This window comes from Carcharhinus amblyrhynchos, chromosome 8 (genome assembly GCF_965287045.1).
Source record: "Carcharhinus amblyrhynchos chromosome 8, sCarAmb.v2.hapA, whole genome shotgun sequence".
NCBI classification, from domain to species: Eukaryota; Metazoa; Chordata; class Chondrichthyes; order Carcharhiniformes; family Carcharhinidae; genus Carcharhinus; species Carcharhinus amblyrhynchos.
In genome coordinates, this window is record NC_137331.1 from 6,228,554 (window position 1) to 6,251,931 (window position 23,378).

A 23,378-nucleotide genomic window follows, 5' to 3' on the forward strand; every position below is an offset into this window, starting at 1 on the left:
CTATTCTGGGCACTGCAAATCATTCAAGTTAATATATTTAGTCAAGCTTCTTTATTTGACCATAAATGATGCTGGAACATTCATCATAATGAGGATGCTTCCCCTTTCAAAAGTTGAACAGTGGCTGCCACATTTAATGGGCCCCCAGTGTCTAGTTTGCAGATGGGTGGGGCACCAGGAAAATCTCCGGGTTGACCTTCCTGTCACCTTCAACTGAGGACCTCAAGTGTCCAACTGTTGACCTCTTTAAGGACCCCCCAGATCCAGCGTCAGATCAAATCCAAGATCAGTTGCGATGTCTTTTCTTGTCGACTTGGATCTTGTCTCTCTCTCTCTCTCTCTCTCTTGTGGGGGACCGTGAATTGGATTCAATTTGAATTTTGAATTGGTTTTTGGAGCTAGCAAGGAGACGGATTAAGGACTTGCCCTGTCCACTCTGGTTTTGTAACTTTAAGGAAGGGATTTTGAGGCTGGCAGCCTGAGTTCACGGATCCGTTGTTGCTGCTGCTGGCAAGGTAGAGTTGGCTGATCAGGTTGGTTGGCAGCACTTCAGAGGTGAAATGGGAGGAATTGCTGCCTCCAGCCAATTCACCCTCCTCGAAGCAGACGTTGGGGAGGCAGTGTTCCGCATCAAACCTTTATCAGGAAGGATGGGAACTCCACCATCTGTAAAATAATGTCCTGTTTGTTCCAGTTATAGAGTTAATAATGTTTAATCCAAAATAAGCTTTTCCTTGATTTCTGGCCAAACCTGAGGATTTTGCTGCTGTTGCTATTGAACTGAATCTGAAAAGTGCGGATTTGGTGCACACAGCATTTAATTTTTAACACATACTAATATTATTGTATAACCAGAAAGTTACTCCAATTAAAAAAAAAGTGACTTTGGACACTAATTGGGCAATTCTGCTTATAAAGATAGCTACATGGACCAATGACATTGAGGGTTGTTGGCTTCAATACGCCATTGAAGTTTGGGGCCTCGATGTGCTGAAATGCAAAGAAACACACACTTTTGTGTCCATTTATGCTAATTATAGGCACTTTCATAGAATCCCTACAGTGCAGAAGGAGGCCATTCATCCTATCAAGCCTGTACTGATTCTCCGAAAGAGCAACTCAACCCAGGTCCCATCCCCATAATACCCCCTATATACCCCACTAACCGGGTGGTGGGGGGGGGAGGGGGTTAGGGCCGCCGGGGCAGATCAGGACTGATCATTGGGAGAGTGGGGAGTCGGGCGGCTTGTGGGGTTGGGGGCAGAGACCAGAGCTGGCGGGCGGGGGGTGGTGTTGGGGAGATCGGGACTGGCCGGTAGCGTGGACATAGGTCCTGACCCGGGAGGTCCAGAAGACCAGCGATTGGGGGGGCGGGGGGTGGGTTAGTCATAGGCCAGTGATGGGAGGTGGTGTGACTGACCAGCGATCGAGAGGTCGGCAACGTAGCGCCACTTGCGCCGATTTCCACACTGACAGATCAGTGCATGCGCAGTGGCACGCTCAGTGCTGTGCTGCCGGCTTCTCAGGTGGGAATAGGCCCTGCCCCCAGAGGGAATCATGCTCGGGCACTATATGATGCACAGAGTGTGGGAGATTCATTCTGGAAATTATGCGGAAAAAAACGGCGGGAGTTACTCCCATTTTTCCATATGTTGGGAACTTTTGGGAGAATCTCGGCCATTGTTTTGAGCAAATATAAATATGTCGAAGTGTTCTAAAAGGCATTTGTTTTGCAAAAAATCTACCAATCATCTGTTGTTGATCTAAGATTACGAATTTTGTGTGAATGAAGTCAAGCAAAGGTTCACAGGTTTTGTTTTTGGATTCGGAGATCTGACACCAGTCTTCAGGGCAATCAGAATTCAATTTTAATGCCGACTCAAGCATATAGTATGTTTCTCAGGTGGTTTAAATGCAGCATTGGCCAAATCTGATGGTCTCCTGTCATGCTCTGCTTCCAGTCTCCCGTGCGATTGAGCCCATACCTCCTCTGTTTATCTGAAGCTTGCGCAAGAGTTTTTTGTAAACATTGCGAATGTTGGCTTCCTTCAGGCCGCGCATTAAGCCTTTCACGGTGTCCAGTTGGATGTTCTCGATTTTCCATTGCTTCAGGAGATGGAAGGTTTGAGCGTGACCCGCACTTGTCCTCTCAGCCCCACCCAAATGTCGTGTGCCTGTTTTCTTGCCAGGTAAATTCTCCAGTAATATTCTCAGCTGTTCAGACGTCAGTTTCTGGCGAGCGATAAATTTGAAGATCGCCTGGTCGCAGAGTGCAATTTCTAAGGAGAATAAGAAAACTCAGTAAGGGTAAGGTTATCAATCAATTTCATATTTGAGATTTCTACCCCTCAAGGTTGGGTTTGGAACTTTACCGTTCCAGCTGTGCAACTTCTGCTGACATTAGATTTAAGAGGAATTTCTCATTAAAATGTCATCGCTCCCACAGAGTCATTATCAGGCCAAGAATTTTCTACTCAGTTTGGCTGACTAGAAAGGTCAAAGGCAGGAAGCATTGATCAACTTGATAATGGGCCTGGAGAAAATGATGTCAAATGGGAATGAAGTGACTATAATCAGTAAGATAACCCATTGAGTTCAAGCACTGGGGGTGTCAATTAGTAAAAAGTCTGACAACAGCAGGTTTAAGCCTTAAACCTGGTGTTGTCAGACTTTTTAACTGTGTTTACCCCAGTCCAACGCCGGCATATCCATATGGTGTCAATTAGCTCAGTTGGCTGGATGGCTCATTTGTAACGCAGATGCCAACAGTATAAGTTCAACTCCTGTTTATTCATGAAAGTTTAAAGTTTATTTATTATTGTCACAAGTGATTTCACATTAACACTGCAATGAAATTACAGTGAAGGCCCGCCTCCTCAACCTTGCCCCGAAGTGTGGTGATCCTCAGGTTAGGTCACCACCAGCCAGCTCTCCCATTCAAAGGAGAGAGTGGCTTGTGGTCATCTGGACTGTGGTGATTCTGTGCCTTAGCGTCCAGAACGAGGGAGAGAAATTAACATCGACTCCGTGGGGGGAGATCGGTTGGGTGGACGCTCGTTCAAGAATTAATAGCCACAGGTTAAAAACTGGGCTTGAGGCTGCCTAGACCAGGGCTTCAAGGCGCACCAGTGGTGCAGTGGTACACTCGTGTGCCATGAAGAACACCCCATCCCCCACCCCCCCCCCACCGCCAAATGAACCACAAAAAAAAGTTTCAAAATGATTTTCTAAAAAATTATGCAATTAAATTAAAATTAACCTTTGTGGTCAGGAGCTGACAGACCTGAGGCCTCTTGCGCATGTGCTGCTGGGATTTAGCCACACATGCACGGTTTAGACTTTTTTTACCATTGGTCAGGCCTGTGCATGTGACCATTGGTACTTGGGGCTGAAGACAAAGGCACCACCCCCCCCCCCCACGCGCCCACACCAAAAGCAAAAACTCAAAATGGGATAGGCAAGAAAAACAGGGAGAGATAAAACAAAAAGTACGTGCTGCTCCGAAAATCACAATATTGAAAGCATGCCAATAAGTTGTATCTATAGTAATGTCTAGCTGATGCCTAGAAACGAGATTGGCATTATGCTGAGATTTCTGTCCTGCAGTTCAGCTTTCTCCTCTTTCTTTTTTAATTTTGTTACTGCTATTTCCCCATACTTGTGAGGTAATAGTACTCAAAATACTAATACAAAAGCAAAATGCTGGAAATCTGACATAAGAAGAAAAAAATGCTGGAAAAGCTCAGACAATCAGATAGCATCGGTGGAGAGAAACAGTCAACGTTCCTGCTGGTGACTGTTTCAAAATATTACGCTTTAAATATCAAATAGAGGGCAGTTCAGAGAGTTGTTACTCAATTTCTTCTTATGGTATAGAGTATGCCATGCCACATGAAAGTTGGCAACCACAGCTCTAGACATTATCCTTTATGTATGTTTAAAAACAAAGGGGTGAGTGGCACAGTGGTTAGCAATGCTGCCTCATAGCGCTAGGGACCTGGGTTCAATTCCCAGCTTGGGTCACTGTCTGTGTGGAGCTTGCACATTCTCCCCGTGTCTGTGTGGTTTTCCTCTGGGTGCTCCAGTTTCCTCCCACAGTCCCAACGATGTACGGGTTACGTTGATTGTCCATGCTAAATTGACCCTTAGCGTCAGGGGGATTAACTAGGGTAAATGTATGGGAATAGGGCCTCGGTAGGATTGTGGTCAGTGCAATCTTGATGGGCTGCATGGCCTCCTTCTGCAGTGGAGGGATTCTATGAAATGTAAAATACACTTCTTCTTCTCCATAATCAAACAAAATTTGCACGTCCAGTTTGGAATCTCATCCTAGCACAAGTGTAACTTTCCAATCTCTTCTGTTAGAACATCAAAATTCATGATCACGTAACTTGCATCTCCTGTTAGTATTTTGTGTCATAGAGGACTAGCAAATTTATTCAATGTCGTTGGCTGTGCCACATATTCTCTGTTAGTTTTAAATTAAGTGGATATCTTGTTATGTCATATTTCCCATTGTAGTTAAATGTGCCAACAAGTGTGTTTTGAAAGCTTTTAAAATAGTTGTCAATGGCTCAAATCATGAAATGACCCAGAAATTGAATTATTATTAAGTGCCATTTTATAAATGCCCATGGAGACAAATATTTACCTTTCTTTATTGGTGGGTCAGAACACGCTAAGCCTGATGCATCTTTGTTATGACATGGCTGGCACACATTATCATGAAATGCGTTTCCTTGGAGGACTTGTTTCAAGCCAAATGCGGTGCAATTTGTGTGCTTTTGACAGGGTTGGTCGGCAGAGCTATTGTTTGAGAAGAAGCCCTTTGGACACTTCATGCACACAGTGTTGGTATATGGTGTTCCTGAAAAGACAAGGGAAAGTCATAAATATATGGAGAAAGACCATAATTTCTTCAATAACTGACTGTCTTAAATCCCACAGTAAGAAGTCTCACAATGCCAGTTAAAGTCCGACAGGTTTATTTGGTAGCACGAGCTTTCGGAGCACTGCTCCTTCATCAGGCGAGCGGGTGACTCACCTGGTGAAGGGGCAGCGCTCCGAAAGCTCACGCTATCAAACAAACATGTTGGACGTTAACCTGGTGTTGTGAGACTACTCACTGTGCCCACCCCAGCCCAACACCGGCATCTCCACATCATGGCTACCACCAACATTGCAAATGGCCGGCTGAAAGTAGATTCACCTGATGGAGGGGCGGCGTTCCGAAAGCTCGTGGTACCAGGTAGACCTGTTGGACTTTAACCTGGTGTTGTGAGACTTCTGTCCAGTGCTGGCAATCCCCTCATTATGAAATCCCATATTCATAGTATCAATTAATCCTGGCAATATTTTTATCGTTGAATAAACCTAATGACCAATTCTGTGGGATTTCTTTTACTTGAGTGGTTGGAATGTGGAACTTGCGACCACAAGTGGCCGATATGAATCACATTTATGCATTTACAGAGAAGCTGGGTGAACTACACGAGGGAAAAAGGAATAGAAGGATATGCTGATGAAGTGGGATGAAAGAGGATGGAAGGGAGCTCATGTGGATCAAAATGTATAAAAGACAAAGCAATGAATTTTCATTTCAGTACAATGGAAGTTCAGAAAGGAAATGTTTTTATCTTGGAATAAATTAATTATCGGTAGAATTAATAATGGAAAATGTATTGAGACGTTGGTAAATATTCCATGTGAATATCCCTCATCAAAATGAAGCTCTGGAAGCATTGTCTGCTTTGAAGCTAACCATCCTGCTCCATGTTTCTAACATTACTCTATTTCCATTTTCCACCTTCTGTAAGTATGGTGTTTCTCTCTTTCTCTGTTTTGTTCCTTTCCAATTTTCCCCATTTCGTAGTCTTTTACTTTATATAAGACTCTCACACATTTCCTTCCGTTGTTTTTGTTCATAGAATCATAGAACCCTACAGTGCAGAAAGAGGCCCTTCGGCCCATTGAGTCTGCACCGAACACAATCCCACCCAGGCCCTACCTCCATATTATACCCACTAATCCTTCTAAACTACGCATCCCTGGACACTAAGGGGCAATTTCTTAGCACGGCCAATCAACCTGACCCGCACATCTTTGGACCGTGGGAGGAAACCAGAGCACCTGGAGCAAACCCACGCAGACACGAGGAGAATGTGCAAAATCCACACAGTGACCCGAGCTGGGAACCAAACCCAGCTCCCTGGAGCTGTGAAGCAGCAGTGCTAACCACTGCGCTACCGAGCCGCCCATAATCTGTTCTACAGATTATGAGAGGACAAATTGATGGCTCGCTCAGAGGTTGTTATACTTGATGAGGTTACTGTATTTGACTACGATGACAAACTTAAAATGGGCACAGACCTGAAGTGATTACAGGAAAATGAAAACGGTTACAGAAAATGATCACAGATTGAATGGGTCGAGAAGACAAATAAAAAAGCTGTTTTGTTACTGCTCCCAGTGAATGTCTCTGCTTCACTGATATATAGCATCAGAATGCTCAATAACGTACTGTCAAGAAGTAAATACATCAGCAGTATCTAACTCTGGTCATGAAATCACCCAATGATTGTGGACTCTTTTCCTGCTTATACATTAGGTTCTCTCCTTGAGATCTCAGTCCCTCCATTGTATTGCTGGCTGGTCAACCACTCTTCCTGTAAAGCTCTCCAAAGTCTATAATTGTTTACACCTTCCTCAGGGAACGGGCTTGGTTTACTGTATCAGAGATCACATCATTCCATGGAGTTTCTTTTGAAAGGGCAGTACCCTTTTGTATTTGGGCTTTGTTTAAACTGTGGCTTGAATCCAACCAGAAAGCTGACCTTAATTGGCTTTCTCCAGTAATTTTCAAGTATGTGAATTAGTCAATTTTCCAGGAAAAAGCTGTGCTTCATCTTATCTCAATTCATGGCCTAGACTTCATAAACCCAAACACTGATGTCTCTTGCTGGCCTGCACGTTTCTCTTGAAAGTATTTGTTAAAATACAGGTTAAAAGTTAAAATACAGGTAACGAAGCATCTCTCCCATTTTTGAGTTTCACAAAGACGTGTTGGTTGCATCTGTCAAGGGGCTATTTTTATTTGCCCTACACCTGCGTGCCTTACCTTTTAACTGTGCCTGCCATTTGCATACCCCATAATTTGTTGCAATTTCTGGCGATTTTCTACAAGGAGGTCTTCAGACCAACTCCTCTTTGTAACAGGAAAAGTTTTCTTTTCTTTCCCAGAGGTAGGAGAACATTTGCCTCCCTTGTAGTTTTCAGTTCTGGTGAAGGGTTGTACCTGCTAAGGCTGCCATTTCTCTTGCCAGTTACTGACTGGCCTGATGTGCATTTCGAACATTTTCTGGTGGGCCCTATTTTACCATTTTGACTCTTAAGCGCTAGGCGGACTTGAAACTGGGAGTGTCTCAGATCCGCCCTTTAGACCCATTCTCAGGCGCCCCCGTATGCACTCTGCCGGAAAAGAAATATCAGCGATTCCGAATCGCGATGCACGAGCCTGCGATGAGCCCGAAATCCTGCAGCTCCGATCAGCGCCTCCAACTGCGCATGTGCAGAAGGAAAAGGATAGAATGCGGCTCCCCCGCCACGTCACTCCCGGGGGCTGGGTAATGCCTCCCCCTGGCATTGCCCTATCCCCACCACATTACTGACCCCCTTATCCTCCTACCTCCTTGCCACCCAGACCAATTAGGGGCTCCTCCCCCCCCCTTCCCGCCACCCCGCCGATCTCAGGCAGAGTGGCAGCGGACCCCATCTTCCCCCTCACTAATCACCGGCAGAGTATCCGCGGACCCACCCGTTTCCCCCCTCAACGATCTCAGGCAGAGTGACAGAAGACCAGCCTTCCTCCCCCCCTTCTCCCCACACCGATCTCGAGCAGAGAGGGGTCGGACGCACCTTCTCCCCACACCGCCCTGATCTCATGTAGAGGGCCATCGGTTGCTTGGCACTTAACCCCCTCACTAACTGGAGCACCCGGATCAGACTATTCCGGAGCGTGTCCGTTTCGCGCCGAATCTGGATTGGCGAATGCGGTGGTGAGGGGGTAGGGGGGAAGTCCTGGTAAGGTTGGGCGTGCAGCCCATTAAGTCCATTTAAATATATGCGAATGCATTTAAATAGCCGTCCTGCCCGTTTTGGGCATGTTCCCGATCGTGGCCATTTTTGGGCCTTGGTAAAGGGGGGACTGGCGCGGCGGCGGGCGCAGATCGCCCTACTCGCCTCACCCCTGACTTTACCAAGTTCTCGCACCTAAAAACGAGCACAATTTGAAGGTAAAATTGGGTCCCCACGTTTCAATGTGCATCAAGTTAACCGCGTTGTCTATTACAGCGTTCAGACTGACAGGAAAGGCTTATTATTTCAATCACACAAAAATGTAATTGACACAAAAGTGATGCAAAATGCCAAGGATTGCAAACAGTAAAATACTTTCTGCAAATATTTGGTGCAACTGTTACAAGAATGTTCCCAGGCTGTTGGAGAGTGGCTTAGCGGAAAACAGCGTAGGAGTGTTCGAGGAATTGGTGCTGAGCCAAACGATCCACTCTGGCTTTCCCTGGGGTAGCATTCTATAGCCTTGGACCTGTCAGGTAAGTAATTAAGGAGTTCCTGAGGTGGTTAAACTGCTAATTCAGTTAATTTCACACAGAGCCTTTGATTAAGAGCACACAGTCAGAGAGTCAGACACAGAAATGGTCCTGTCAACCCACAGAGATTCAAGCAGTGAGTTTTCACCTTAAGTCTTCCTCCTCTGCTTCCTCTTAATCCTACGCACTGTGATCTCTGTGGCTTCAGCCGAACTGAGGGCAGGCTGCTGGGTCCACTCCTCTCCAATATTACACACCCGTGGAACATGTCCTCTGGGTTTTGGACTAGTGAGCGCACCTCAGCTACATTTGTGCAGAGTTGGACCTGTTCTTCCCGGGCAGATGGCAACGTTTGTGGATCTGCCTGTAGGAAAGGGATGAGAAGTGGGAATTGCCTGGCGAGGAGTCCTTTCATCATCACCCTCTCAAGCTCGTTCTGCACTTCCCTGCTAGCCAAGAACTGGAGAGCACTTGGCTGCACGTCAGTGAGGCACCGAACCAACAACAGGAGGCTTTGCCCCATCCTGTGAGAGATGGCAGCCAGAGTATGCTGACCATTGATCTGGACCAGTACACACTCAGTAGCCCACCAAGTCAGATTCTCCATGCAGGTGGCCATTCTTCCCATCAAGGTGAGCATCAGCACAAATGCTTGAGACCTCATGGCATTGATAAGAACATAACATGAGAAGTAGGAGCAGGAGTAGGCCATCTAGCCCTTCGAGCCTGCCCCGCCATTCAATAAGATCATGGCTGATCTGAAGTGGATCAGTTCCACTTTCCCACTTTCTCCCCATAACCCTTAATTCCCTTGCCTACCAAAAACCTATTTACCCGTGTCTTAAATATATTTAGCGAGGCAGCCTCCACCACTTCAATGGGCAGAGAATTCCAGAGCTTCACCACCCTTTAAGTGAAGAAGTTCCTCCTCAACTCCGTTCTAAACTGCACCCCCCCTTATCTTGAGGCTGTGCCCTCTAGTCCTGTTGTCCTTTCTGTGCGGGAAGAATCTCTCTACCTCTACCCTATCCATCCCTTTCATTATCTTATACGTCTCTATAAGATTCCCCCCTCATCCTTCTAAACTCCAACGAGTACAGACCCAGTCTATTTAGTCTCTCTTCATAGTCCAACCCCCTCATCTCCGGGGTTGATGCTGGAGATGGACTCCTCCAACCTCTCTCCATAATTGCGACAGAATGTTTCCATTGCTACTCTCTAACTTGCCTTCTCATATTTGACCCCTGATCTGCATCCAGGTAAACAGATCTTGGAATGTCCTGTACTCTCCGATGGAGACTCTCCGTTGCTGCTCCTGTCTCCAGCTCCTCTTCCAACTCTCCTGTGATGTATTCCTCATCATGTGACAATCTTTCTATCTGTAATTCAGGGCCCGTCAATGTGTGGGTCTCTGCACTGGTGGAGGGCACACATGGAGAGCGGCTTTCCCAGGTCTCCTCTTTATTTGTGTGGTTGCTATTGCCTCAAAATACCAAGTGCTGGTGAGCTTACTCATGCTGTTGTCTCTTCAATTAGAAAATCTTCCTTTGACAGTAATCCTATCTGCCCTCTCTAACTGAATGATGGAGTGCTTACCCTCCTCTGAGGATTCCTTAGGTTAGTTCCCCCATCATTTCCTCTTTTAAGCTTGATGAACTTGTAGGGGATAAAAGACATGAGATAATGTTGAGTTTGAGAAAGGCTCCTATTTCAATCAGTGGTGACGTTGATTCAACGTGAGTAACTACAGAGAGGCAAGTGTATCATGAAGTGCTGTCACTGGGTCCCTGGGTCACCCCCATGTCTCCAGCATTGATGATGTGGCGATGCCGGCGTTGGACTGGGGGTAAAACAGAAAGAAATCCCACAATACCAGTTTGAACTCCCAGCCACCTGACGAAGGGACAGGCTGTCCCGAAAGCTTGCGGCTTTTGCTACAAATACACTTGTTTGGACTTTAAACTGGTGTGGTGGGATTTCTTTCTGTTCCAGCATTGATGCCCAGTTGTGTGTGCCACCCTGACAACATCCAGGCCATCCTCCTCCAGTTCAGTCAGGTCCACCTCTGGTTCTCTGTCTCCCCTTGGAGTTACGTGCTCTCTTCGCATGCGATGAGAGAAATCGAAGAGTTACGTGTGTAAGAAGTGGAATATGTGGAAAAGATGGAATGAGAACAGTTGTGGAACGTGACTGTGGGGACAATGAGAAGACAGTGGATGAGTGTGAATGTAATCTGCCCAGAGGGAGGTAGGAGAGGTGCTTGGAGTAAAAAGGCTTATGGAAATGCAAGGCATGTCAAGGGGGAGAGCTGCGCAGGGAAGTCAGAGTGAAGGTGGAAGACCATTCATCTTTGCTGACCCAATGAGGTCCTTAAGGCTTTTTCTGGGTGTTGAATTCAGCTCCTGAGCACCAGTGTCCTGTTGCCCACAGCTTCTGTAAATCCCAGTCAAGTCTGTTTCAGATCTCTTCTTCCCTTCCTCCAGGAATGAGGACAGTTAATTTCATCCCTCACCACCCTACAGCCAGAAGAGAATCGGAGAACCAGGGCTTTAGTCCTCCTGCATTTCTGTCCATCTCCTTCCATTTGTGTGTGGATCCATTCAGTTAAGATTGCGCCTGTACAAACAGCATTGGCCAATGATTTGTCAAGAATGTTTTGGTTGAGTGGGTGGCACTATAGGGAGAGCATAGAGGAGGGGGAGAGGAGATAGTAACTTGCAAAGGACAGCTCACCATCTGCTCCTCGGTCAAAGTTTAACCTTGTTCGTGGCCAGTGAGACTTGCGTGACTACTATTCTTAACCCAGGTGAGTGGCAACAATTTAAAATGAAGATTGATGTTAAAATACATTTAAACCAGCCATAAAAAAAGCTAAGATATTGAATACTTCACAGAGCATAAACCCAAACATTAACCCTGCTTACCCAGCGTCTCCACGCCAAATCCTGGTGGACACTCATAGTGCTTCAGACAAAACTCAAATTCATAGTAGTGACCTTCGATGCATTCGCAGATACGGTTGTGAGTGCTGTTGCATTCATGTTTAATGTATTGATACTCTTTGCAAAACACATTGCAATACTGGCATTCACCCAGGTAGTTCCAGTATTCGGTATAGTGTGAGTCAGGGCAAGGTGCACACTCAGTTCTCTTCTCTGCATTGCAGTGAGTCTTCCTGTAAGTACCAGGAGGGCACTTCTCACATGTGTGATACTGAGAAGATCGATCATCCCAGTGCTGGTACGTAGGGGCAGTGAAGGATTCCAGCTTCGTGTGACGATACCGCTGCGATACCAGCGGGACTGATATAAAGGAAATAGTGAGAAGCTGAAAAGTAAAACACAGAGCTGTAAGTTCCACTACATTAACGTGCCGATAATACTTGCATGTTGAGATATTGGCTGTTTTACAAGACCGTGTGCTGTTGCCTGTGGAAATATCCAACCTCAAAGAAAGGCGAAAATTAGTATGGATTGAAAATGAGTTCCAGCATGTTTATGACGTTATTGAATTCTGCTTCAGATAAGACTGGGAAGCTATTACACCAGCAAATTATTGAACTATTCCCCCCTTCTGGTATTAAGTGCCCTGAACTATGTCTGATATATCAGGAGCTCTCAACAAATAATCTCATTTGATAACTCTCAACAGTTAGGCTTCAATTTGAAAACACAAAAGAAACATTTCTAAAATATCTCAGTGCTCATAAATATCAATGTAATACAAGATGCTTATAAACACACAGAATATAGGCATGTAGATGACAAATAATGGCGGCACGGTGGTTAGCACTGCTGCCTCACAGCGCCAGGGACCCAGGTTCAACTGTGGCCTCAGATGACGGTGTGGGGTCTGCACAGTCTCCCCGTGTCTGCATGGGTTTCCTTTCACAGTCCAAAGGTGTGTAGGTTTGGTGAATTGGCCATGCTAAATGGGCTTGTTACAGGGATAGAGGGTGGGGGGAGGCCCTGGGTGGGATTCTGTTCTGACGAGTCAGTGTAAACTCGATGAGGCAGGTGGTCTCCCTCTACACTGGAGGGATTCTATGATGATGTGGTTCTAATGTGGTTAAGTGCGAGATGGTACATTTTGGTAGCAGAAATAAGGGAAGCCACGTACATCCTCCGAAAATAAGAGGCTAAATGGGGTAAAGATTCAGGGGATTAACAAGGCACAGAAAATGCAAACGAAACACAGGGAAATACATTTGAAGAGGTTATTTTGTAATTATATACAACCTTAATTAGACTATAGTTGGGGCTGAAAATTTTAATTGCACAACATTCAAATTTTCGATACTGTCGGTGCTAAAAATGGCGTATTTGTGGTGTGGGCTCCCTTCGGGTGCTGAGTGGTTTGGGCACATTTTGGTAAGGGTGATGGCTATCTGCTAATCCTATGGCTCATGATTCTGATGTGTATCTGTGCATAATGAGGAGCATGCATATGATGAGAGCTATGGTGTCACATGAAATGTGGGGCAGATGCCTCCCATTTGCCTCGGAAATCATAACAGACAGGACAGAAAATTTGACGGAACAAAGAACAGCACAGCACAGGAAGCAGGCCCTTTGGCCCTACAAGCCCGCGCCGCCCATTTTAACACTCAGTGAGTGCCTTATGCAAGTCCTTCATTGATCATCAACGTTCTTGTCTACCTCTAGTCTCCGCAGTAAAGGGGGGTGCAAATTTAGGGAATTATACGTGCGCCAGATTAAGGGAGATCCAATTCAGGGACAATTTATTGACACCAGTCAGCTTAAAAAGCACGCTTTTGGGGTGTGGGAGGAAACTGGAGCACCTGGAGAAAACCCACGCAAGCATGGGGAGAATGTGCCAACTCCCACAGACATTGATCCAAGCCGGAGATCCGACCCGGGTCCCTGTAACTGCACAGCAAACAGTGATAGTCACTGAGCTGTCGTGTTGCCCGTCAATTGGTCCAGTTTAAGTGTACACTAATGGACGTGAAGCACTAGGCAACTCTTGAAGCAACATCCAAGAGCAACCCTCGCACGACCCACCGCATGTACGTACCTTGTTGGCCAACAAGGCGGACCGAATCACCTGTGGATGTAAAAAGGAGACATCAATAAACAACCTAAAGGTCCGCTGACCTCGGACTTTCCAGTATTGTGGTTGCACCCGGCCAGAAAATCCCCTATGATTGATAAAGTCTTTAGAGTGTGTTGAAACAATGGGTGGAATTTGATGCCCTCCATCAAGATGAGTTTGGAGGTGGCAGGCATTTTTTTGGGTGGAGGGGGCTGGTTGGGAACCCTGTTCTCAGAGGATCCCTTATTCAAAGACACTCAGCGCCTGATCATGGCACCTGACATCATGAGGGAGCATGGCCTACTGAAAACCCATCCTTCCCTTTCTTCCAACCGAAGGTAAATGTGGGACCTCAACTGAATGAGGCTGGTAAATAGATAACAGCAAACAACGAAACGGCAGATATATTAAATATATTTTTTGCATCAGTCTTCACTGTGGAAGACATTGCAAATATCTCTAAGATATCGGACGGGTTGATTTCAAATAACATGATAGAACTTACAAATATCCCAATCGCCAGGGACAGAGCACAAGGAACTAGAGGTGGACAAGTCGCTAGGACTCGATGAACTGCACACAAGGATTTTATTGAAAATGACTGCCGAGATCGGGAGAAATTTTTTGTAACTCACTAAACTCCAGGAGGGTACCAGAAGATTGGAAAATAGCCGCTCCTGTTCAAAAAGGGAGAAAAGCAGAAGGCAGGGACCCATAGGACAGTTAGTTTAACATCTACTATTAGCAAGATGCTGGAGCCAATAGTCAAAGAGGAAATAGTTAATCATTTTGGAAAGCTGAATATAATCAAACCTGGTCAACATGGTTTTATGAAAGGTAAAACATGTTTTGACAAATTTGTTCAAATTCTTTGAGGATCTAAAGGAGAGAGTAGTTAGAGGGGAACCTGTAGATGTTGTGTGTTTAGGTTTCCAAAAGGCATTTGACAAAGTGCTGCGTAAGAGGCCGGTGCATGAAGTAAAGCCAATGGAATTGGGGGAAGTGTATTAACTGTTACGTAGAAAACAGAGAGTTGGAATAAAGAGGCTCTGAATAAATGGATCCTTTTCAGAGTGGCAAGTTGCAACAGTTGGAGTACCACAGGGTTCAGTTCTTGGCTCACAGTTGTTCACTATTTACATTAATGACCTGAGGAGGAACAGAATGTAATGTTTCCAAATCTGTCAATGGTACAAGGATAGGTGGAAGGGCAGGTTGTGATGAGAATATTGTGATTCTGCTTCTGCAACAGGATATGGATAGATTAGATGACTGGGCGAAAACCTGTCAGTGGAGTTTAATGTGGGAAAATCTGAGGTCATGCGCTTTGGTAAGTGGAATCAAAAGGCAAATTATTATCTAAATGGAGACAGACTGCAGGTGAGGGATGTACAGTGGATCACGGTGTTCTAGCATATGAACCACAAAAAAACTGGCAAGCAGATCCAACAGATATTTGAGAAGCCAAATAACATTTCGGCCTTCATTGCCGAAAGGTTGGAGTTTAAAAATAGGGAGGTTTTGTTGCAATTGTACAGGGTGTTAGCGAGGCCTCACCTGGAACACTGCGTACAATTGTGGCCCCCTTACCTTGAAAAGGAAATAGTGGCGTTGGAGACAGTCTGAAGGAGGTTCACCAGGTTAATTCCTGAGATGAGAAAGTTGTCCTATCAAGTCAGACCAAACAGCCTGGGTCTGTATTCCTTGGAATTTAGAAGAGCGAGGGGTGACTTTATTCAAACATATAAGGTCCTGAAAGGGCTTGACAGAGTCGATGTTGAAATGTTTTCGCTAGTGGGAGAGTCTTGGACAAGAAGGCATAGCTACAAGATAAAGGGCCAGTCGCTTAAAACTGAGCTGTGGAGAAACTTCTTCACACAGAGGGAGTGAATTTTCTCGCCCGAAGGGTAGCGGAGGTTGGATCATTCAAAGGATTTAAAGTGGAGTTGGATAAACATTCAATAGATCAAAGAATGGAGAGCAGTCGGGAAATGGCACAGAAAAGAAGCTGAGACCATGATCGCATTGAATGGTGGGGAAAGGTTGAAAGGCTTGGTGGCCTACTCCTGCTTCTATTTCTTATGTCCTTGTATTCTAACCCTCCAACACCCATTAGCCAGCAACCCCTCCCACCCTGCAGCTCCATTGAACCCTCACTCATGTGTGACCATGGCATGACTGGTTCACTAAAGATGGCAGTGCAGCTATATCCTCAAAGACTAACAATGTCCAATAACTAGTTAACTCCACACAGGAGCGCCAAATGGATTGGCCTCACATACTTTCCGCAGAGTGGTTTTAATGCCCATAGATGGAGCTTGGCAGCACGGTGGTTAACGCTGCTGCTTCACAGCTCCAGGGACCTGGGTTCGATTCCCGGCTCGGGTCACTGTCTATGTGGAGTTTGCACGTTCTCCTGGTGTCTGCGTGGGTTTCTTCCGGGTGCTCCGGTTTCCTCCCACAGTCCAAAGATGTGCAGGTTAGGTTGATTGGCCATGCTAAAATTGCCCCTTAGTGTCCAGGGATGGGTAGGTTAGAGGGATTAGTGGGTAAATATGTAGGGATATGAGGGTAGGGCCTGGGTGGGATTGTGGTCGGTACAGACTCAATGGGCCGAATGGCCTCTTTCTGCACTGTAGGGTTTCTATGATCTCTATGAGACAGTGCTTCTGCGCATAAACATTTTGTAAAGGTTCAAGCTGGTAGTTCCAATTTAACACTCCAGGTAGGCACTGTTTCATCAAAACGGAGAAACATTTGAGTTGTAGACCAGTTCTTGTTCAATCTTGTTCTCCCCACCACCGCTGTCAGCGAGAACGGAGAATTTGGCACTTTAGCAAAATCTCCATTCACTGCAGCGGGACTGGAGAATCCCAGGATTCTGGCTGGAATAGTTTTTCAATGAAAGAGGGAGGGCGGGACTAGGCGTGAAAAGGAAGGTCTCGATCGGGTGGAAGGCAAGTGAAATAGCAAAAGGGTCCTTGGTGGAAGGCCAAGGAGCGTGGTAATGGGACAAGTAAAGAGACAAAAGGTGTTCCTCAATGAGATGTGAATGGCAAACATCCTCTGTCTAAAAGTGGTCAAAAGGAGAAAAGCAAGAGAGGTATAAACAAAGCCAGCAAAGAGGAAGGAAACAAAATGAGGGAAGAGGTTATAATGTGAAAGAGGTTATGATGTTGAATCTGGAAGGCTGTAAAGTGCCTAATTAAAATATGGGGTGCTGTTTCTCCAGCCTACATTGGAGCAACCCAGGATTCCAAGGTTAGAGAGGTCAGATTGGGAGCAGAGGAGAGAATTAAAATGACAGGATGCCATAGGCCTGTGGTCACACTTCTGGACTGAACTAAGGTACTGCAGCCATCCAATCTTGCCCCCCTCAGTGTAGAGGAGATCGCAACGTGCGCTGCGCTAATACGGTAGAAAGACGTACGCCGTTGTTTCTGGAAGGAGAGCTTGAGGCCTTGATGAGTGAGAAGGTGAGGACGTAAAAGAGCACCGAGTGACAGACAGCAGCTTCAACATTTCTGCTAATCTGCACATGCCTGACATCCTGAACTGCTGGGAAGGTTCAGAGGGGTAGTGACAGCGCACACCAATAATTCATTGCAAAATCCAGCTCAATATTTACAAAACGTGACAAGTTGTTTCATTTACCCCCAAACTTCATTTAGCTACGGCTCCCTGTGCCAACAAACACTACAATCTTTCTTTTAGCACATAGCTCCCTGTTAACATATACCTCTGGCTCGTACACAACAGGAAACTGTCCTTGAGAATATATAACGTAATAAAACTTCACTACGGGGAAATCTAAGTATACAAATTGAATGTATGCACACTCTTTTTAAACAGTGGTTCATTCTTTCATTGGTCTTTGTGCAGAAGTTTTAATCATTTAGTTCCTTGTTATTCTTCCTCAAAAGGTGTAACCGCTTTTCTATAACAATTCCCCCCCCCCCGTCCCCTCCCATTTTCTGATTCACTTTCAACTAAACAGGACTACTTCTGCTCTTGTCCTGCAGCTAAATTCGCTTCTTTCTTTGGAACCTCTGTGCAAAAGTAATACAAGCAGCTGGATTATGTTCCCATAAAAAAGAATTCAAATAAGTCTCTGTGAAATGTGTTACCGCTCATCAGGTTATGTCTTGGAGTTGCAAATGTTGAGCTCAGAGAGAGGTCAGAATTCAGACTAAGAGGAGGGTGGGAGGAGAGCGGTCATTCGTCCTGAGCCTGTCAGAACCTTCCAGAATTCTGCTCCCACTGGGGGTTCCGGAGTTTCTCTCCTCATGTTCCGCCACCCCTGACCAACATGTCACGCCCCCCAATGACCTCCCCCAAAGGATATCTGTGGATGATGGGGTGAGGACAGAATTACGTGTGTTTGGGGTGACTCCCCGGTCAGATTGACCCAGAAATCTTATTTGGAGGTTGCTGAGGGACTCCCGAGAAAGGCAAGGGACTAATTTTGGGGTGAGATCTTTAAACAAGAATTAGGCCTTAAGAAGAGGCCATAAGATAGGAGTCCGACACCTGATCAGATTGGGCACAGACCATCCCGCCGCTGAATCAGTACGCTGTGCACTCATTGTACGCCAGGCAAACAAGCATTTTGTTTGCCTCCCTTAGGGGGACGTCAAGGCCTAGTTGAATTATCACTAGTCTGGAAACTCAGCTAATGTTCTGAGGATTGGGGTTCAAATCCCACCACGACAGATGGTGGAATTGGATTTCAATTAAAAAAATCCGGAATTAAGAATCCACCGATGACCACAAAAACATTGTCGGAAAAACCCATCTGGTTCACTGATGTCCCTTAGGGAAGGGAAATCTGCCGTCCTTACCTGGTCTGGCCTACATGTGACTCCAGAGCCACAGCAATGTGGTTGAGTCTCAACTGCCCTCCAAGGGCAACTAGGGATGGGCAATAAATGCTGGCCGGCCAGCAATGCCAATCTCCCACAAATGAATTAAAAAAAGACCAATTGTTTCCCAGTTTCTGCCTTGGATGCCTGAAATGGTAAAATGTCCCATTCCGCAGCACTGAGGAAACTCTGGTTTCCCTCAGGTTGTGATGTGGAGATGCTGGCGTTGGACTGGGGTAAACACAGCAAGACGTCCGACAACACCAGGTTTAAGTCCAACCGATTTATTTGATAGTAAACTCACTAGCTTTCGGGGTTAGTCCCTTCGTCAGGTGAATGGAGACGAAGGGACTAACCCCGAAAGCTTGTGGGTTTACTATCAAATAAATCGGTTGGACTTAAACCTGGTGTTGTCGGACTTCTTACTGTGTTTCCCTCAGGTTTCCATGATCCCTTTTTGTCCACAAGACCAGCCTCCGTTTAACCCAACTGTCCACAATCCTTCGTCATCTCAGTTATTTCTGCTTTCCTTCTTCATTAATCTTCTTTTTCCCCCTCACCACAATAGAACCCTATCCCATGTTACAGGAAAGTTGGCTGCAATCTTCTCTTTGATTGGCATTTACCACCAGGGACAAAAGGGAATTGCATCATATTGAGGGATTAAGTAAACTTAATGTAACGACGGGAGCTGTTGGATTGGTAACACAGGATGTAAAACATATTGCAGTGGAAACTGATTCATCAAATCTAATGAAATAGCGAACGCTTAAAAAACTAAGGCCTGAGTTTTCCAGTGTCATGTGGCCCACAACTGCTGCCAGTGAGAATGGAAAATTTGGCGCTCAGCAAAATCTCCATTCATTGCAGCGGTGCCGGAGAATCCCTGTTACGGGAGAGGTCGGAGAACTTCAGCCTAAAGCAGCAAAGACAACAGAAAGAAAGGAAAGACCAAAATGGATAATGTGATCCTGTCTGTCCAGGAAACCATTAAAATCTCTCCTGTTATCCCATGCATCATAAGGCTCTGATTAGATTAGTAAGGCCCTCACTTGTTTCAAAGGGCAGTCCTCAGACACCTAGGAGAACGCTGAAGGGAATAAGGTGATGGATAGAAAATGAGGTGGTAAATCCACTGCTTTGATGTTAACTCTGCCGCCACTCAGTTTTTGATGGACAGAAAGAGGTTAAAGGCGTCGTTAACACTCTCGTCTCACAAGTTAAATAGCTAAAACCTGCATTGATGATAGCACAGTGGTTAGCACTGCTGCTTCACAGCTCCAGGGTCCTGGGTTCGATTTCTGGCTCGGGTCATTGTCTGTGTGGAGTTTGCACATTCTCCTTGTGTCTGCGTGGGTTTCCTCCGGGTGCTCCGGTTTCCTCCCACAGTCCAAAGATGTGCGGGTTAGGTTGATTGGCCATGCTAAGAAATTGCCCCTTAGTATCCAGGGATGTGTCGGTTAGAGGGATTAGTGGGTATAATGTGTAGGGATATGGGGGTAGGGCCTGGGTGGGATTGTGTTCGGTGCAGACTTGATGGGCCAAAGGGCCTCTTTCTGCACTGTAGGGTTCGCTTGTGGGGACCATGAATTGGATTCAATTTGAATTGTTTTTTGAGGAGATGGACTAAGGGCTTGTCTTGTCCGCTCTGCACATTGGCTGTAAGATTGGAGTAACTTTTTAAAAACATAATTGAAACATCTTAGTGAGGGGATGAAACCTATGAAAAAGGAATGTGGTGAAATGACAGGAGGGCACGCAAAGGTGATCCTTGACCAACAGTATTGAATTATTTGGTGAAACAATAGCGAGGTAGAAAAAGCTAATGTAGCAGCATAATGTATTTGGATTTTCAAAGGAGTTCCAGTAAGTGATTGTGTGACCAAGGCCAGAATACGGGCACTAAATTCATTAGCCTTACGGGCGGCACGGTAGCACAGTGGTTAGCGCTGCTGCTTCACAGCTCCAGGGACCTGGGTTCGATTCCCGGCTCGGGTCACTGTCTGTGTGGAGTTTGCACATTCTCCTCGTGTCTGCGTGGGTTTCCTCAGGTTTCCTCCCACTGTCCAAAGATGTGTGGGTTACGTTGATTGGCCGTGCTAAAATTGCCCCTAAGTGTACTAGGATGCATAGGTTGGAGGGATTAGCAGGTGAAATATGTAGGGATATGGGGGTAGGGCCTGGATGGGATTGTGGTCAGTGCAGACTCGATGGGCCGAAGGACCTCTTTCTGCACTGTAGGGTACTATGATTCTATGAAAATGGGCATTGGGCACAATGTCCAATTAAGTTGATGATCTTGTGCTTGCCTTGATTTGCAACAGCATAGGATTTCCGTGATGGATAGGTATGGGTATTTTAAGTGGTGAACTAAAGGGCAATCTGGGTTACATTTGTGGTCAGATTACGTGTTTGGCAAAGTGATTGTGATTTGATCCTCCAGTGTAGAGGCAAGATCACCGTGTCCAATGAATAACGTATACTAGATTGGAGCAAACACAAATAAATCACTGCCAAACTTTGGTGTAGTCTTAAATATCCTCAACACAGATTTCGGAGGAGATAAACGGCCAGATGTTGCATATGAAGGTGTCAGAACAAGGGCAGCAAAAAACAGAGCTGGTGGCAGCAGGGACAAAGGTACCTTGGCAGGGATAATCCCTTTGGAAAGCAGCGAGGAAAGAAAAAAGAAGATATGCTTGGTGATGTGATTATATTGTAGATTGCGATAGATCTGTTGGTTAATGTGGAGCTTATGTGGTTGGAATATAAGGACAAGAGGGCCTCTGTCAATCTGAGAAAAGGATTAGTGAGAAGAGTAGTGGTAAAAGAAATTTGACTGTTACTGTCAAAGGTCCTTTTGACCACTTCAGTGGCTAAACTTCACACTAATGAATAGCAAGAATTGTATATTGGGCTTGTAATTTTTGTACAGCAGTTCAATGGGCACAATCCATTGCTCGGCGCTGTCTTGACGGATTTTGCGACTTCCACTCTGTCAACACTAAATGAGAGCAAAGACTCACTCCGCTAAAATACAAATAGAACACACAACATTGTTTCTGGTCAGACAATTGATGAAGGTGGAGCGAACTGGTAAAGAGGACCAATGCGTTAACCGGCTGCAACACTGGAAAACACTGCCAAGCATCAGCAATAAGGAAAGTCCATCTGACCCATCAAAGCTCGTCCCTTTGATAAGCAAAGACATCCAACCAAACATTGAACTGCATTCTGATTGCCATCAATTTTGACTCTACACTTTCCAACAGATTTGTACAATTTTGACTAGTATTCGAGTAAGGACATTTTTGCCAATATCGGTTTGAAGATTACTTTGACTGTATTGTGCACAAGTGACGGCAGATCCAGTCTCAATGTTAATGTTTTCATCCTGCTTTCCAGCCACCACACATTCACACATTCACCAACGTAATAACTGAAACTATTTAAGGACAATCATTACTCATAAAATATATTACCACAGTGTTTGTAGTTCTTACCATGAAATTGCAGAGAGAAATTTGAATCATTGTGCAGTGAACGAACAGTTGAAAGCAATTTCACTGTGAATGGGAACCGTTTCTGAAAACTTCTCCTTTTATATAGTCCAAACAGTTGAATTCATGCCAACCGTTATGACAGAACTACAAAAAAAAGTAAATTAGATTTACCACTCTTTTTGCTTTGGATTTTAGGACTTATTTTACAGAATAACATAAGACTGATCTAATGTTGCATTCAACTCAAGCTTATAAAAAAAGGTAAATGAGAAATTTGAACAAAAATGATTAAAACACTAATGTCAGTTACTTTAGAATGTGAGATTTGAGATCTGAGCCTAAATAGGAAATAAGTAAAAATGTTTAGATTTGTTTAATTGTTACCGTATGGTAGCACAGTGGTTAGCACTGCTGCTTCACAGCTCCAGGGTCCTGGGTTCGATTCCCGGCTCGGTCTGTGTGGAGTTTGCACATTCTCCTCATGTCGGCGTGGGTTTCCTCCCCATCTTCCAGCCTCAGAGTGTTCCTGGAGACCAATCTTCTTCCTTCAACAGCAGCTCAGTGATGTTGGATTGCCTTTTCAGTATGATATCTAGATTTGATGACGGGTCACACACAACCAAGGCTGCTCCCCATGGAAAATGACGCTTCCAGATGCATAATTCTTAAGGTCAAAGCTCAGGAGATGTGGCACGGTTTCCCATTGGCCTCTGCAGCAGTAAAGGCTCCCCATTCCGCCTGCAGACTTAGTCTCAGTTGGGAGAATTCCACCCCAAGAACTTTTTTTTTCTATATGGGAATTCTTTTGGCAGTCTGGTTAATGGAAGGGAAACATCATCAGGAGGAGAAGGGAAACATCATCAGGAGGAGGAGGGAACAGTCATAACCATCTGGAGATGAGATAGATGGAGACAAATTCATCATGAACTCTGCATAGGAACAAAGGATTGAGATGCAAGAGTAAGTCATTTGGCCCTTCGAGCTTGCTTTGTCATTCAGTAAGATCCTATCTGATCTGGTGTGGTCTCAGCCCCACCTTCGTGTCCACCTGAACAACCGTCCCATAACCTTTGACTCCTGTGTTGGTCAAAAGTCTCGCTAACTTGAATAAATTTAAAGGCTTAGCCTCCACCAACCTCTGAGGAAGAGAATTCCGCAGACTGAGTGAAAACATCTCACCTCAACTCAGTTTTAAAAGAGAGTCTTCTTATTTTTAACTATATCCCCGAATTTTGGTCACCAGAGGAAACATTTTTCAGGTAGCCACCCTTTCAAGTTCCCTCAAGATCTAACACCTTTCAGCAAGGTCTTCTCTCATTCTGCTGAATTTCAGTGGGTATCGGTCCAACCTG

The 23,378-nt window shown here is 45.4% G+C and overlaps 2 protein-coding genes across 2 annotated transcripts in view; one reads left to right on the forward strand and one right to left on the reverse strand.

The window, feature by feature from the left end:
- The window catches only part of LOC145346415 (collectin-10-like), a 139,978-nt gene that overhangs the window by 39,420 nt on the left and 77,180 nt on the right, over positions 1-23,378 (forward strand). The gene's annotated exons all lie outside the window — the stretch shown is intronic.
- Positions 1,491-22,128, reverse strand: LOC145346943 (tumor necrosis factor receptor superfamily member 11B-like). The gene is made up of 4 exons (XM_080194820.1): positions 22,027-22,128; positions 11,531-11,933; positions 4,652-4,867; positions 1,491-2,279 (listed from the first exon to the last, which is right to left on the reverse strand). The coding sequence occupies exons 1-4, from the start codon at positions 22,054-22,056 to the stop codon at positions 1,945-1,947; spliced, it is 984 nt and encodes a 327-aa protein (XP_080050946.1). The 5' UTR covers positions 22,057-22,128; the 3' UTR covers positions 1,491-1,944.